Source organism: Enhydra lutris, unplaced genomic scaffold (genome assembly GCF_002288905.1).
Source record: "Enhydra lutris kenyoni isolate GAN:26980312 unplaced genomic scaffold, ASM228890v2 scaffoldscaffold21, whole genome shotgun sequence".
NCBI classification, from domain to species: Eukaryota; Metazoa; Chordata; class Mammalia; order Carnivora; family Mustelidae; genus Enhydra; species Enhydra lutris.
The window spans coordinates 23,030,513-23,048,568 of NW_019154105.1; the positions used below are offsets into that span (position 1 = coordinate 23,030,513).

At 37.9% G+C, this 18,056-nt stretch overlaps 1 protein-coding gene across 2 annotated transcripts in view; it reads right to left on the reverse strand.

The window, feature by feature from the left end:
• LOC111149241 (RNA polymerase II subunit B) overlaps window positions 1–18,056 on the reverse strand; it is a 48,157-nt gene that overhangs the window by 11,366 nt on the left and 18,735 nt on the right. For both annotated transcript variants that reach the window (XM_022506198.1, XM_022506199.1), the window contains 10 exons: window positions 17,848–18,012; window positions 14,280–14,476; window positions 13,990–14,109; window positions 12,669–12,855; window positions 11,858–12,001; window positions 11,477–11,616; window positions 11,057–11,168; window positions 6,589–6,743; window positions 5,559–5,757; window positions 5,079–5,247 (listed from right to left, as the gene is read on the reverse strand). In XM_022506198.1, coding sequence (XP_022361906.1) covers window positions 5,079–5,247; window positions 5,559–5,757; window positions 6,589–6,743; window positions 11,057–11,168; window positions 11,477–11,616; window positions 11,858–12,001; window positions 12,669–12,855; window positions 13,990–14,109; window positions 14,280–14,476; window positions 17,848–18,012 — 1,588 coding nt within the window. The remainder of the gene's footprint in view (window positions 1–5,078; window positions 5,248–5,558; window positions 5,758–6,588; window positions 6,744–11,056; window positions 11,169–11,476; window positions 11,617–11,857; window positions 12,002–12,668; window positions 12,856–13,989; window positions 14,110–14,279; window positions 14,477–17,847; window positions 18,013–18,056) is intronic.

Genomic DNA, 18,056 nt, shown 5'->3' on the forward strand with positions numbered 1-18,056 from the left:
GAAATCTTGGGGTCCTGGGTGATGTGATATGCTCCTACTAAGGAAGCCAGGAGTAGGGCATATATCACATCTGTGATACATGCAACAGACAAGACCTCCCCAGCATGTCCTCACATTTTGGTGGAGCACCACCTATGCCCCGCACCTCTATCCAGGGATGCAGCCTATAGGTGCTCAACTGTCTTGGCCTTGTGAGGCTTTCCTGTCTCTTGTGTGACAATTCCTGGGATCACCCACATCTGTATGCTACATCAACTACAGCCCAGGAGGCAGCCCCTTCCTTCCCAGAACCTTTACCCAAGGTATCTGGGCAAGTCTGAGATCAGCCAAATTTATCAAAAAACAGGAACTTCTTAATTATGCTTCTTACATTTTTTTCTTAAAAGCCCCAAATCAAGATGCAATGTAATGAAGAGGAAAAGGAACAAGAAAGAGAAAGAGGAGGAAAAGGTCAACATTTGGTCAAAAAGGAAAAACATAGGCCAGAGTCTTGAATTCTAGACTTGTATTTCTTAAGTTGTATAACTTCGGGCAATAACTTTTCGGCTCCTGTCTCCACAGCTGTAAATCAGAGATGATACCACCACCAATATTTATTATCAGTTAACATTTATTCCTCCCATACTATCTGCCAGGCACTAAGCCATGAGTTTTAAATAGATTTAGTCATTTAGTCATCACAAAAACTTTATGAGGTAGGTACTATTATCATTCTCATTTTGCAGGTGAAAAAATATCAAAATGTTTTTATGATGCTTAAAAGTAACATGTGTAAAGCACCTTGGATGTTGTCTCACACAAACTCAATGCCCAACAGATATAAGTAACTTCAATAAAAGTATCTGTGAGCTCTGGAGCGCATGGGTAGCTCAGTTGGCTGAGCAGCCGACTCCCGATTTCAGCTCAGGTCATGATCTCAGAGTCCTGGGATGGACCCTCAAATCTGGCTCCAAACTCAGCAGGGAGTCTGCTTCAGGATTCTCTCTCCCTCTATCCTGCCAACTCACTCTCTAAAATAAATAAATAAATCTTTAAAAGAAAGAAAAGAAAAAGGAAAGTATCTGTAAGCTAAAGGACTATAAAAATCTGAAATCCAGGACTACAACCCACCTGTTAGCCAGGTTCACACCCTTCCTACCACTTTGCTCTCACGCACATCAAACCGCAGCTCAGCACTGAGGAGGCGCTAAGTCCCTAGACACACTTTAAGATGAAATTCTGTCACAAGGATTTTTGCTCCCAGAAGATGTCAAATCACAGTAATAGTACACTACAGAAACAGGAATGATACTCATCAAAAAAGTCATTCCTTAACGTAACATGATTAGCTCCAACCCCTCAGTCAGGGCTCAGAATGTGGCCAATGAAGATGGCATGTAAGACAAGGCCAGGAGGTCGGGAGATTGGTTACATCGACAGAGTGAACCAATAAGTAAAAAAAAATGAGGTCAGTGGGAGCCAGATTTCTCATCAGAAATGGAGTTCTAAAATAAACACTCCGGTATTGGACTGCAATGGGCGATACTAGTGTGAACTCACGTTTCCTTTGACATATAGTCACAAAAATAGGCAAAATGGCGGGGGGACAGTATGCGCATACATATTTTCCTAGGTCATCCGCTGAGAGGACCTAGACATGATGATATTCTAATAGAAAGAAGCACACTTAGCACCCACACTTTGGTTTCCACATACTATCCTTCGCTGAAAGGAGCAATGGCTGAGTCCATGCTTAAGGAAAGCACAAAATAAAAGTATGTAAAGAAAGACGATGGACCTATCAGGAGTCATCTTGAAGGTGTTCCCACTGGAAAATCTGGGGCAATTTTAGCATCAAAATGGAATGAATGATGGAATTAGAAAATTGCCATTTGGCAAAAATCATCCTGCTAAACTAACGGCTGAAAATTTGTCAAGGAACAGAATATTTACATCATCTCAAAGTATCTCTTCACAAAAGATTTACTATGACTTAGTACGAAATACTTATAATTAACAAAAAAATGGAGAAATCTGATAAGATACCATCTTAAGCACATGATAAAAGTTAAAAGTCACCACTAATGGGACATATAGACAGCATGTGCCTCCTGATAGGATGCCAAGAGAATACAGCATTATTTCTACGCTAGTCCTGCCAAAAATTCATACCCTGAATACCATCATGGGGAAACAGTCAAAGCCGAACTGAGAGACAAGGTCCAAAGTATAACTTGCCTGAATGCTTCAAAATGAGAGACAAGGAAAAACAAAAGAACTACTCCACCCTGAGGAGACTAAAGAGACATACAACTAAATGCATTGCACAATCCTAGATTAGATCCTAGACCCATGAAGGACATTATCAGGACAATTGGCAATATTTAAACTAGGGATTGTTTACTAGATGGAGATCAATGCCAAGCTCCTGATTTTGACTTAGGTATTGCAAAGAATGGCCTTGTTTTTAGGAAAAATTCACTGAAGAATTAAAAAGTGATGTGGCTTCATGTCTACAACTTACTCTCTAATAGTTCAGGAAGAGAAAGGGAAAGAATAAGGCAAATGTGGTAAAACGTGAACTGGGAAATCTGGATGAAGAGTATACAGAAGTTCTTTGTACTAGTCTCACAACTTTTCTATCAGTTTGAAATTACCTCAAAATACAGTTTTTAGAATAGACACTGTGATTAAGGCATGAAGCCATAACAGAACCAAAAGGCATGTGTAGTCTCTACCAGCCATGACATCACCACTTCATACCAGTATCAAAAGATTTTACCTCAAATCTAATCCTTTACCTTATTTCTTTTTTTCTCTAGCCATAAAGAAATCATTATCTAAATGTTGAAGAAAACACAGCAGTTGCAAGCATCCCCCAAAGATAGGAGCATATTGTAGGCAATCTAACAGACTCTGTTTTCCTAGACAAGAGTAACCCCTTGTGGAGGACTCCGAAAATAAATCATTCTAACCTATGAGAATTTGCTATCAAAATGTTAGATCCCTTAGTATAATTAATAATTTAAGGCCACTATTTACTAAGCAAGTTCTAAATAAATAACATTACCCACAGTTAAAGCCAAAATCCTATTAATAATAAGGTAAGAAAACAGTTATACCAAAGAACTATGCTGCCTCCTTTAACATTCAGTGCTTCTCTACCCTTTAGACTTTTTTACCTGTTGTCCGGTCTCCTTAACAATCTCCTCCTGAAAATTCCTAATTCTCCTCATCAGCTACATCTCTAATCTCTTCTCATTTCTTTTCCTGGTGGCTAAAATTCTGTCTCTGGCTCTATGCTCACTTTGAATTTCCCTCAGCCATTCCACGGTATCCTATACTTACCACTAATAAACTTCACAGCTCTAGATTTGACCTTCTTCCAAACCACATTTATAACTATTAGAAAATCTTTTCTGGGGGCACCTGGGTGGCTCAGTAGGTTAAGCATCTACCTTTGGCTCAGGTCATGATTCCAGGATCCTGGGATCAAGTCCTGCATTAGGTTCCCTGCTCAGTGGGGAGTCTGCTTCTCTCTCTCTCTCCCTCTGCTCCTCTCCCAGCTCATTCTGACAATAAAATCTTTAAAAAACAAAAACAAAAAAAAAAAACCTAAAAACTAAACATACTTAAAAAAAAAAGAAAGAAAATCTTTTCTGGGGCACCAGGGTGAGTCAGTCGGTTGTGTCTGCCTTCAGCTCAGGTCATGATTTCGGGGTCCTGGGATCCAGCAACCCCCCACCCCGTCCCGCAGGGAATCTGCTTCTTCCTCTCCCTCTGCTTCTGCCCCTCCCTCCAGCTCATGAGTGCATGCTCTCACTCTCTCTCAAATAATCTTTTTTTTTTTTTTTTTTAAAGATTTTATTTATTTATTTGTCAGAGAGAGAGAGAAAGAGCGCGAGAGTGAGCACAAGCAGATAGAATGGCAGGCAGAGGCAGAGGGAGAAGCAGGCTCCCTGCTGAGCAAGGAGCCCGATGTGGGACTCGATCCCAAGACGCTGGGATCATGACCTGAGCCGAAGGCAGCGGCTAAACCCACTGAGCCACCCAGGCGTACCCAAATAAATAATCTTTTAAAAAAAAATCTTAGCTATGGCAACAATTCAAAATCAACACGCTGAAAACTGAATTTTGGGGGCACCTGGGTGGCTCAGTTCTTAAGCAACTGCCTTCAGCTCAGTCATGATCCCAGAGTCCCGGGATCAAGTCCCTCATTAGGCTCCCAGCTCCACAGGGAGTCTGCTTCTCCCTCTGGACTTCTCCCCTCTCATGCTCTCTCACTCTTTTTCTCTCAAATAAATAAAATCTTGAAAAAAAAAATGTTTTTGTATCTTACGTCTAAAACATCTTCCTTCTAATGTGCTCCCAATCTTATGAAGAGTACGCCCTCTCTTCTTGATCACCCAAGCCACAAATACTAACAATATTTCCAATTCCTATCTTCCCTCCCTTCATCACTCCACATCCAATTAATCAAGGGTATTCCAACAGGCATGTATCCCCTACTCTTCATTTCTTAAGGACCTTACCAATTCCTAACTTAGACCATTGCAAAAACCTCTAAATTATCTCCTTCCAATACCACACCTGACTATAATCTGTATCAAGTGCCAGAATGACAGTCTTTAAATAAATTTCTAATTGCACTACTTCCTGGCTACAAAAGGCTGAATGCGTCTTCATTCTCAAAATTCAACCTAGTCTGTCCACACTATGAGAGACTCCTGCACTTACACTCCAGTCACACTAAAGTGCCAGGACTACTACTATTCCCATATCTCATACACGCATGCATCTAAGCCCTTCCTCCACCCACCTCTCAAATTCAAATACCCTTTCATCAACTTTACACTAGTCTAACATGCCACCTCCCCTGTGAAACCGGCGCTAGTTTTCCATTAGGAGTCAATCATTTCCTGTACCTCATCATAACACTTTCCACATATCTGCCTCTTTATTATTTGTGTTGTTTCCCACATTATAAATTCTGAGAGAAGAAATGCTGTGTCATATGTATTTTATTAACCCTCCCAAGCACCCAGAAAAGTGCCAAGCATGTCACGATCTTAAAAACTAAAGAGTGAAACTGAACATACCTGCTGGCAGCTCCCGAAATCGTAGATATTCCATAGACCGTGTAGTCACAAGTGGTTTTTGAGGATAATACAGAACATGGGCCAGTGTATCCATACGAACATGGAAGTTGGTGATATAAACTCCCATAGCCTGCTTACCCATAGCAGACTGATACGTGTTTCTAGGGGACTAAATGTAGAAATGAAAAGCAGAATCAATGAAAATTTAACTACTTCTAAAGGAACAAACTTCACAGGGTACTACATATATCAGGAATATGGTTGGAAAAGGATGTGCTTTTTTCTGAAAGGTAATTGATAAACATTTGGAAAAATCAACTACGGCTCCTAACAGTGAAACAATAAGTATATTATACGCAGATTTTGTAGGAATTCACAGTCCTTTTCATCACCACCCTTTTAAGAAAAACTACAGATTAGTCTAATTTTTTCTACTTCTCCCAATTCCTCACGAACCAGAAGTTAAAAACTGCTACCAACCTGGTTATGATCAGGAAAGGGAATAATAGATGCACAGACACCAAGAATCATTGATGGGTGGATCTCGCAGTGTGTATATGTGGAACAATAAGCTACTTCTTTCTCCTGTAAATCATCTGGAGTCATTGCAAGCATCACTGTTTCTTCTTCCAGGGTGTCAATATATTCTACTACCCCACTGGCCACGAGATCCTGCCAACTAAAAAAAAAATTCACCTTATTTCCTTATTTACTGAAGTATTTTAACTAAACTTACTACTTATCAAAGAATATTCCTGTATCTACATGTACAAATACAGAAAGAGTTCCAAAATAAGTATATTGTTAATAGTGGGAAAAAAACAAAAAACAAGTTACTAAACAATACCCATGAAGTGTGCTCCTATAAATACTACTGGTTTGTCTTGTTTTGTTCTTGCCTCGAACTATCTGGGAGCACCTGGCCGGCCCTGTCAGTGGAGCACGCAACTCTCGATACTGGGATTGTGAATCCAAGCTCCACACTGGTATACAGCTTAATTAAAATCTTTTTAAATAAATAAAGGAAATTGTTTGTGGATAAATGGATATGAGTTACTTTTTAAGAGGAAAATATGAATTGGGGGCTTTTATGTGTTTTTTATTACATATGTTGTTTGAAATTTTTTTATAATAAAAAATATACATTCAAGTATTAAAAAGAAGCTTTAAAACAGGTTCATCTTTTTATTAAATTTATTTACTATTATCCATATTACATGCTACATATACATAACTTATATGTTACTTATTATTATTAGATTTTAATAGGTCACAAAGATTTTTATCCTTAAAACCCTACAAGTCTCTTACATGATGACAAAATTAAGAAAAACAAATGTGATTGCTAGGAGTGTCTTTTTGGGGGCAATGAAAATGTTCAGGAATTAGGTAGTAGTGATTGATGCACAATCTTATGAATATACTGAAACCAATGAACTCTAACACTTTCAAATGGTTAAATTTATGGTGTGTGAACTGTACTCAATTTTTTCTCACTGCATGTTCTTACCTGTAGTTGTTATATTCTCTCTCTTTCAATTGATCAATATGTCTCTTCTTCAAAAGTAGTTTTTGTTTTTCCACAATCAGAAGTGGCCGGCAAATACGGCCTGCATCTGTATAGATCCGAATCTCCCTCTCTCGAATATCTCTAATCATAGAAACCTGTAAGTAAAAAGACAAAACAGTCTCATGAACGTTTATTTTCTCTGTATCATTAAGACTTAGATAAAAATACAGTAAAATTCCTAATAAATTTCTTGAGGAAACAACTATCAAATAAAATGGACAAATTTTAGTTTATCATTGTTGAATATACTAAAAACCTAGCTATAATTTAAAATTTTGTAAAGAGGGGAGCCTGGGTAGCTTGGTTGTTGAGCGTGTGCCTTCAGATTGGTCACGATCCTGGGATCGAGCCCCACATCGGGCTCCCTGCTCAGGAGGAAGCCTGTTTCTCTCTCTTCCACTCCCCTGCTTATGTTCCCTATCTCTCACTGTGTCTCTCTCTGTCAAATACATAAATAAAATCTTTAAAAACAATAATAATAAAATAAAAAGTAAAATTTTATAAAGAACAAATATTTAAACTTGATAATTATAAAGCTAAATATCTGGCAATAATATCATGCAAGATAAAGTAAAATGAAGAAAATATATTTTTGGCATCACAAACACTAGTATGTAACACCTTATTTTGCCTCTTTGATAACTACATAGACTTCACTTTGCAACCTTTCAGTAACCAACCCTGTTATCACTGCATTGATATTTTCTCAGTAATAAGCCCAACTTATGACACTTACCTATCAAACAAATGACATAGTCTACCTGTCCAACACAGCAGTCACTAGCCACATGTCAATATTAAGCACCTGAAATGTGGCCATTCATTCTGAACTGATATAGGCTGCAGTGTACAACATGTACAAACTACAAAATAGATTTCAAAGGTAGTACCACATAAATATAAACAAAGCAGAAATAGACCCATAAATAAAGAGAACAAACTGGTGGTTGTCAGAGGGGAGGGAGCTGGAGGGATGGGCAGACAGGGTAGAGGGAAGTAGGAGGTACAGGCTTCCAGTTATGGAATGAATAAGTCATGGGGATAAATGGTACAGTACAGGCAATATAGTCAATGGTATTGTAACAGCATGTATGGTGACAGATGGTAACTACATTTGTGGTGAGCATAATGTAGAGAGTTGTGAAATCACTGTTGTATACATGAAACTAATGTAATACGTGTCAATTATAATAATAAAAAAGTACCACACAAAAATAAGGAATGTAAAATTTCCCATAAATAATCCTTTATACTGATCAGATGTTGAAACTGTAGTATTTTGGATATATCAGGTCAAATAAAATATATCATTAAAATTACTTTAATGTTTCTTGTTTTTTTTTAACATGGCTTCTAGAAAAATTTAAATTACGTATGTAGCTCAGGTGCTATTTCTACTGGCAGAACTAGAAAATACATTCCCAGAAAACATAAAAAAGTAATTTGGGCAGGGGCACCTGGCTGGCTCAGTCAGAAGAGCATGCAGCTCTTGATCTTGGAATCATGACCATGCGGGGCATAGAGCTTAAGTTTAAAAAAAGAAAAAAACAGGGGGAGGGGAATTTACAATTAAAAAAAAAAATTACTAAAAGCACTGCAGAATTTGAAGTACCAATTTACAAAGAAATAAGTCAAAAAGGAAACAAATAAGAATTTCCAATGAATTATCTCGACCTAATATATAATCTTGGAAATCAACTACAAAAATGAATTGACAGTGAGTTGGGAAATGGAAAAACAGACTAGTATTTCTCCAAGAAAAGTACTTAAAGAAAAGTAAAATCACATCTTGATACTTCTATTGAAGATTAAAGATTGGGTTTATTTAAGAAAGGAAAAGATTTGGATTACTGGCTTTAAAAACAAGAGTAGGGGCGCCTGGGTGGCTCAGTGGGTTAAGGCCTCTGCCTTCGGCTCAGGTCGTGATCCCAGGGTCCTGGGATCGAGCCCCGCATCCGGCTCTCTGCTCAGCAGGGAGCCTGCTTCCTCCTCTCTCTCTCTCTGCTTGTCTCTCTGCCTACTTGTGATCTCTCTGTCAAAAAAATAAATAAAATCTTTAAAAAAAAAAAACAAAAACAAGAGTAAATCATAAAAGCTTGATCAAAAACATCAAGGTCTAGGGCACCTGGGTAGCTCAGTGGGTTAAGCCTCTGCCTTCGGCTCAGGTCATAATCCCAGGGTCCTGGGAGCGAGCCCCACATCAGGCTCTCTGCTCAGCAGGGAGTCTCCTTCCTCCTCTCTCTCTGCCTGCCTCTCTGCCTACTTGTGTTCTCTGTCAAATAAATAAATAAAATCTTTAAAAAAAAAAAAAATCAAGGTCTCCAAAACTAAGAAGTCGAAAGTCATTATAAAGGGAAAATGTTCTATACCCTTAGCCCACATCCTGTTCTTCAAAAACAATCTAAGGAGAAACACTATGTCTTTGAACAGAAACACCATCAGTGGCGCTGTCAATTCCTAGGAAAGATGTTGCTTTCAAATGCACTGCCTTGGGGCGCCTGGGTGGCTCAGTGGGTTAAGCCTCTGCCTTCGGCTCAGGTTATGATCTCAGGGTCTTGGGATCAAGACCCACATCGGGCTCTCTGCTCAGCAGTGAGCCTGCTTCCTCCTCTCTCTGCCTGCCTCTCTGCCTACTTGTGATCTCTCTCTCTCTGTCAAATAAATAAATAAAACCTTAAAAAAAGATGCACTGCCTTGAATCCTTCGAAAATTCGTAATAAAATACGGTTTTATTGTCTTAACAGGACAACATAAACTGTGAGCTATATCTCCTCAAAGCCCCAAAAGAAAAAGGTATATTTCAGTAGGTCCAGAGAGGACTACTGACAGAACAGCCTAACAGGTCCAACAGAAGGCAGAAATTGATAAAATAAGGACCTCTGGTAGTTAGAAAACATGAAGGAAAAGAAAAAGTGCCAGACTCCTTCAGGAAAATATACACAATTCTCCCACTTACTTAGAGTCTCCCAAAATCACTCTCTAACAGGGGATTAAAGTGGTTAGTCCAAGGACACAGGGTTACCTTGTATGTTCAATAAACACTTAATGTCTACTATTTGTCAGGTTCCATGCTCACAGCTGCAAATACAAAGTCATATTAATACATGTTCCCTGCCCCTGGAGAGTTAATGATGTGGTGAGTGAGGCAGGCAAGTAAGTCAGAACGTACTATCTGGGACAAGAACTCTGTCAAAAACATTTTAAGTTAAACACACTAGATACGGTCATAGAGATCTAATAAATCAGGGGGTCATGGAGGAGCCCACAGGCCAAATCTACTCTCACTTGCCATCTATTTTTATAAATAAATTGTTTTATTGCCTTATCTACTGCCTATGGCTTCTTTTCACTACAACAGCAGAGGTGAATACACAACAGATGATAAATGGTAAACAAAGCCTAATTTAGTATCCAGCCCTTTCCAGAAAACCTTTGACAAGCTGTGATCTAATCAAACTTTGGGGAGGGGGGGTATTCAGGTAAGTATCTTGAAGGAGATGAGAATTAATATAAGTTTTACAGAGTAAGTGAGATTTACCTGAAAAAAAAGTAGTAAGAACCTTTTCCCCTATTGCTCATTTTTTAGAAGAAATGGGGGACAGGGAACACAAATATTCCAGGTTAAGGGAATGGGCCCATGGAAAGGTAAAGAGGCCTAAAACAGCATGAAGAATTTAATCTTACCCTAGAAAACACAGAAAAACTAAAGGCGGCTCTTAGCAGAAAAGCATGGTATTACCAAAGTTCTCAACCATTAAAAATAAAGCCAATTTTGGTTCTTAGGCTTTCTCCTAGTTCTGCCTGCTCTCAAGTGAAGCATGCTGTTCCTGCCTTCAAGCTATGAGTACTTGCGGTTCAAAACCCAGGATCTGCCTGCTAGAGGAAAGCCTAGAACAATCAAACTCTGTTCCCTGCTCAGCTACATAGAAAAGAGATCAGCTACTGGCTTAAGTGTGTTACAGTTTCTCTCCAAACCCACTTTCACCTAGAAAGAACCCACAGGGTAGATGAAGGGAAATCAAAAGACCAAGCCATATCCCTTAATACAGTACACTAAAATCAAAAGTCCTATTTGGGGTAGTAATAAAGCCCATACAATATATATTAATGTTTAAAAAAAAAACTATCCTAATCCCAAAGTACTTCAATATCCACCTAAATACAGAAATCTTTAGAGATGTATCACATTTTAAGAATAAATCTCTGGGTGCCTGGTAGCTCAGTCAGCTGAGCATCTAACTCATGATCCCAGGGTCTTAGGATTGAGCCCCGCAACAGGCTCCCTGCTCAGTGGGGAGCCTGCTTCTCCCTCTCCCTGCCACTCTGCCTACTTATGCTCTGTCAAATAAATAATAAATAAAATCTTTAAAAAAAAAAAGAAATCATGCACTCTTAATTAAAGACTCACTTCAGACACAATGATGTCCATCTGACGCCGCAATTTCCTTAGGGTGTTCATAAGTTGTTCAGGATCTTTATGTATTCCAACCCAGCAGCCATTAACAAAAATCTTGGTTGCACTAAAATGTGAAACCAAAGGCATTTTGCAGTTAGTAACTCTATACTAAGCAACAACCAAAGATTAACAATAGTTCCAAAAAAGAAATCACATCTGGGTGCCTGGCTGGCTCAGTTGGTTAAGCATACACCTTTGGCTCAAGTCATAATCCCAGGGTCCTGAGATTGAGCCCCACATCGGAAAAGCAGGGAGCCTGCTTCTCCCTCTCCCTCTATTGCTTCCCCCTGCTCATGCTCGCTCCCTCTCTCTGTTAAATAAATAAATAAAATCTTCAAAGAAAAGAAGGAAGGAAATCACATCTATACATACTCGGCAATAGCTGCAGGAGAAATTTCTTCTAAATTTTCCATACTCCATTCTTCTAAAAATTCCAAAATTGGAGAAGGCTGAGATCCAACTGAAATATAAGCCATCAGAGCTAAATTCTTCACAAGTCCTACAGCATGGCCCTACAAATAAACAAAAAATAAATCATTCTGATTTAACATGCCTATCAAAATTCTTTTCCATAAGCATTTTTCCTTCAATTTGATTTCAGGATTTACTCACACTTTCTAAAAACAAAATCTTAAGTAAACATTAGTTGCAAAACCACACAGCTTAATTAAATACTTACTTCTACAAGTAATTACATACCCTATGTAATTACTGGTAGAGTTTTTGTCCTAAATGTAAATTCTAACGTATTACCTCTGGGGTTTCAGCAGGACACACCATTCCCCACAACGTATTATGCAACTGTCTTGGTTTTGCTAGCTTGCCGTCTCTACCAATAGGTGAATTTAAACGACGTAGATGAGAAAGAGTTGATGCAAAAGTCAGGCGGTTTAATACCTAGAAAACAATAGCAAATCTTTTAAGTTTGGACATTTCTGTTACTCAAACGATCACATTTTTGGCAAATACTGGAATGAGGCAAAGTCACATTTTTACCTATAATCAACTGTCAAACTCTCCTAAACCCTCCTTTCTGCATCTTGCCCCTGAATAATATCATGCACCCCATAACTTAAGCGCCCCTTATAGCAGGGATGGCAAGTATGTGATGTACAGTTCTAACATACCACATAAATACTCTATGCTCGCCTCCAATCACCAGACTGTTAATTCCGTTAAGAGTTGGCGCCCCTAACCGCCAAACTGTTCACGGGTCAACACTGTACTGTACTTTGCATCAAAGGAAAGGAATACCGATTTATTCTCTAGGTGAGTGTCTAACATGGAGCTCCAGAAACATAAAAATTTCACTAACATGGAATGTCTTACCCCCAAGCAGCTACACTTATTTATTAACTATCTTGCTGCAAGCCAAAACCTTAATCTCTCTTAAGTAATCCTAACAGCTAATTCAAGAAAAATTTCATTCTCATAATTCAAAATCCACCAATGCTACTATACCCAAGGGGGAAAAAAGCAAAGTAATTTATATTCAGTAAATGAAAGGATCTATTAGTTGCACAACATTTTTCTATCAAACCTGTAGTCACAGGCAATGTCCTACCTGAGATACTCCAGCTCTGGCTTGATGAGCTTTCTTTTGGTCACCCCAGTTTCCCGTAGCTAAAGAGTATTTTAGGCCATCAGATATAATCCTTGTTTTAATTGCCAACTCCAAATTAAAATCCTTTCCTCGATCAATAAACTTCTGTGCATAGATCCGTACTTCTTTAAGCAAATTCTTAAACATACTGCCAAATAAAATGGTATCATTATAAATATGTAAAGGTCAACAACATGCATTCTCAATATGGACAATATCGCCCAGAATGTGAAGGAAAATAGTTGGGGTAGAGGAAGGGAAGTGTTTTTGTTTTGTTTTGCTTTAAGAATTTTTATTTATTCATTTAACAGACAGAGATCACAAGCAGGCAGAGAGGCAAGAAGAGAGAGGGGGAGGGAAGCAAGCTCCCTGCTAAGCAGAGAGCCTGACGTGGGGCTCAATCCCATCCTGGGATCATGACCTGAGCCAAAGGCAGAGGCTTTAACCCACTGAGCCACCCAGGCTCCCCGGAAAGGAAGTGTTATTACTCTTTTTATGTAAAAAGCACTGATGTACTTACAATACATAAACATACATGAGGGGAGCAACTAGGGGGAAAAAGTCAAAAGAGGTTCCTTAGTGGGGTGAAAACAAAAGGCTGAAAAACAAATCTACGACACATTAAAAAACAGAATGCATAGGGGTGCCTGGGTGGCTCAGTTGGTTAAGTGTATGCCTTCAGCCCAGGTCATTTCAGGGTCCTGGCATCAAGCCCCACATCTGTTTCTCCCTATCCCTCTGACCCTTCTCCCCGCAGCCCCCTGCTCATGCATGTGCACACACTCTCTCTCTCAAAAAAATGTTTTAGAAAACAAAACAAAAAACAGTATGTAGCAACTTTTTTAATTAAATTGTCTATTTTTTGTTTTTAAAAATAACTTCTCTAATTACAAAAGTGTTGTATGTTCATTATAGGAAATATGAAAAACAAAGACATATGAAGGAAAAAAACTCACATTACACCAATATTGCTAATATTTTGATAGATTTCCCTCCAGCTTTTGTTTTTATGAAATGCAAAAGCACAACTAAAAATTCCAATATCATCAGTACTCAGAAAATCAAGACAAATGCCTTATAATGCTACAAGAGAAATAAATAATAAACTGTTTTCATAAACTTGAAATTCTCAGAAATAAAGCAGAATAAAATGTGAACAAGTGATAAAGAGAATGTAGCTAACTTCAATGCCAAGACAGTTTATTTAGTACGTCCGTTAGTGCAACGATCAATCTAAAGCGAAATCTCTCTACTTTAACCATATCATTCTAGCATTCCTTACCCTCGAAATAAGAACGCAAGCAGTGGCCCAGCAAGATCCAATCTTTTGTTTCCATAGTGATCCCTGTCATCCAATTCTCTTCTACCCAAGGCTGCTAGAAGCAACCTATGAACCATGTACCTTTAAAATAAAATTAAAAAGAAAGAAAAAGAAGTGAAAAACAAAACATACAGCTTTTGGCTTTTTAAAAAACTTGTATGTTAAAAACACATTTCTGACATTTTTAACTTTAAGAAAAATTGTATCTCAACACTATCTTGGCAAAAATCTTAGAACAGTATTTAACTTACCCCAAGAAATAAGCTTTTTTGGTCTCACAAAAGTCGCTGACACCAACATGAGGAAGCATTTCTTTTTGTAAGACTTCTTTTGCATATTTAATTCTTTTCTCTTTAGTGACACCAGGCTTTGCCCCTCTTGAACCAATGAAATTTAGTGCAACATTCTGTTCCTGGATGACAAAAGCTTCATCGAGAGAAGGTTTCACCTATCAGATAATTCAAATGAAAGTTATTTTCAAATTCATATTTTCACCTTAAAATAAGTCAACTGTAACTTAAACTTATAACATGTTAAGTATCCCTATATAACTAATAGGATATACAAAAATTTTTTTTTTAAAAAACAAGGAATCATAGAATCGTAGAACTTGAATACACTTTAAGATCTAAAGATCTCGGGGCGCCTGGGTGGCTCAGTGGTTAAAGCCTCTACCTTCGGCTCAGTGGTTAAAGCCTCTACCTTCGGCTCCTAGGGTCCTGTGATCGAGCCTCACATCCGGCTCTCTGCTCAGCAGGGAGCCTGCCTCCTCCTTCTCTCTCTCTCTGCCTGCCTCTCTGCCTACTTGTGATCTGTCTGCCAAAAAAAAAAAAAAAAAAAAGGGATAAAGATCTCTCAAAAAAAACCCACCAAAAAAAAAAAAAAAACTCCAAAAAAAAAAAAAAACAAAAACAAGTAATTCCATCATAAAAAAAAAGTAGTAGTTTTTGGTTTTTACAATTTAATGAACAATGGCAAAACAAAAATCCCTTCTAAATATCTCAGACCAATTAGAAAAGTTTAATAGTCAAATTAAAATTTACTAAACTACAAATGAATAAATATGCCAGATTGGTTTTAGCCTTGGTTTAAGAGGTTTTTAACCTATAAATAAAAGCACTCTGTGTTTTGTAAAAGAGAGTATTTCAAAGGCACATTGTTATAGGGACCTACATCCCATCCCTGCCGCTAAACAGCCATGGCCCCTGAGCAGTCATGTAATCTGTTTCCTTGTCTACAAAGTAATCAGTTATGATAATCTCTAAGTTTCACCATTCTAAAATTACAATTTTACACAATGAGCATAAGGAATGAGAGGTACCACTGAGTAACTTTGGCGCCTGTAAATACACTTTAATCCTATCACATATACTGAAATGCCTTTCTGGCCTTTGACTTCTTAGGTCTCTTTATCACTGATTCTCAAATTTAAACATCCAAATTCCAATCATGGAACCAAAGATCAGAAAAAGGTAACATAAACCATTCAAAGTGAGGCCACATAATGGTAAATGAAAGTGGTCTTTTTAAATTGTCAATGTTGGGGCGCCTGGGTGGCTCAGTGGGTTAAGGTCTTGATCTCAGGGTCCTGGGATCAAGCCCCGCGTCGGGCTCTCTGCTCAGCAAGGAGCCTGCTTCCTCCTCTCTCTCTGCCTGCCTCTCTGCCTGCTTGTGATCTCTGTCTGTCAAATAAATAAATAAAATCTTAAAAAAAAATTTTTTTTTTTAAATAAATAAATAAATAAATTGTCAATGTTGTCGTGAAACTTCTGTTAAGGTTAATATGGATTCAGAAAAAGGGATAATGATAATATTTGCAGAAGAAAAAATTAAAGCACTTTTGCAAAGTGAATGCTTGACTCACAGACTCTAAAAACTGGCCCAAGCTTTGTAAGAGCTAAAGGAATAAGTAGTAACTTTCAAAAATAAATAAATAAATAACATACAGAAAAATGAATCACCTCTTTCACATTACTAAGAAAATTCTAGTTTGAATATGGTCCAAATCCAGTATGAATCATTTGGGATGCCTTTGGATAAAAGATAATATATATTTTCTTTTAAATACTTAAGTAGTTAACATATTTAAGCATTTAAAGAAAACAAAAACAAAACAAAAAAATATATGAACACTGTTAAAAGCTTAAAGTAAAATCTAACCAGAATTCAATTTTCTCATGGAACTGTGTCAGTGCTCTAATAACATATATTCACTCCAACAATTCACTTTGTGACCAATGTTTAGCCTACATTTAACCTTATTTCTCAGTAGTCTTAAAAGACTGGACAATTCAGGGGCGCCTGGGTGGCTCAGCGGGTTAAAGCCTCTGCCTTCGGCTCAGGTCATGATCCCAGGGTCCTGGGATCAAGCCCCGCATCGGGCTCTCTGCTCAGCAGGGAGCCTGCTTCCTTCTCTCTCTCTGCCTGCCTCTCTGCCTACTTGTGATCTCTCTCAGTCAAATAAATAAATAAAAATCTTTAAAAAAAAAAAAAAAAAGACTGGACAATTCAGGACAACTTTAAAACTATCAACTACTGAGACAAGGATCATTAATAAAAAGCACTGACAGGGCGCCTGGGTGGCTCAGTGGGTTAAGCCGCTGCCTTCGGCTCAGGTCATGATCTCAGGGTCCTGGGATCGAGTCCCGCATCGGGCTCTCTGCTCGGCAGGGAGCCTGCTTCCCTTCCTCTCTCTTTGCCTGCCTCTCTGCCTACTTGTGATCTCTGTCAAATAAATAAATAAAATCTTTAAAAAAAAAAAAAAAAAAGAAATGGATATTTACCTAGACTCAAAGAACCTTCCCACAAAAACAGTAACTTTATTGTAGAGGAACCTAAGAGGCTACTGTAGAGTTAATATTACAAATAATGGAACAAAATTCCATCACATGACTCCTGATGCAATGTCCTGGAAAGCACACAATATTGCTTCTATATTTTTCCTGGCAAAAAAGGGATAAACTGAATCTAATCATGAAGAAATACCAGAGAAGTCCAAATTGAGGCAAATTCTACAAAGTAACTGGTTTATTCTCTCCAAAAACTTCAATGTTATTAAACACTGAGGGAAAAGACAACAAAACATTTTTTAAAGAGTCTAAACAGACATAAAAATGACATCCAATACACAATCCTCGATTGGATTCTGAACCAGGAAAAAAAAAAAAAACCATTAAGGACATTATCTAGACAACTGGCAAAAATCTAAATAAGATCTATGGCTTAACAGTACTGAAGCCAAGTGAAAGGTTCTGATTTTACTAACTATATTATGAATATGTAATTAATGTCTTGGTTCTTAGGAAATACACTCTGAGGTATTTAGGAGTAAAAGGCACAATGCCTGAAAATCACTCTCAAATGATCTAGAAAAAAATAATGTGTGTATATAAAGAGAATGCTAAATCAAATGTAGCACAGCTAACAACTAGTGAATCTGGGTGAAGAGTATACAAGAGTTCTTTGCGACTTTTCTGTAAGTCTGACATTATCTCAAAAGAAAAAAGAAGGCATCAACTATTCATTTTCCATTTTTACTAAATCGCACCAGCACTGTATGTTTTCATGATTTTCCTTACCAGGGTTTCTTCTTGATACGGTCCATGAACTCTGGCTGCCTCTAGTTTTTATGTCTATTTTACACAAAATTGTCAAGAAAGAAGCTGAAGCAAGGCTGCAGGCTTTCACTACAGTAAATGGCATGGGATTTGTGAAAACTAAATTACTCTTCAGAGCATCTTTCTACTATGTTTTAAGATTAGCAACAGTAACTTTAAACCTCTTGTAAAACATTGCAAATACATTTTGCTTTCACATTACCATTTCCATCATCTCTGGATCTTCAAAATCGTAAATAATATGCTCTAAAATATCTCTGTCAGACACAAAACCTAATGCTCTGAACACGATAATGATGGGAACTTCCTGCTTGATATATGGTAGGGTTGCCACAATGCGCTGACCAATAGCACTCTTTTTCGCACCCTAGAAAAAGAAAACATCATTCGAATATCAGTACAAAGTGATCA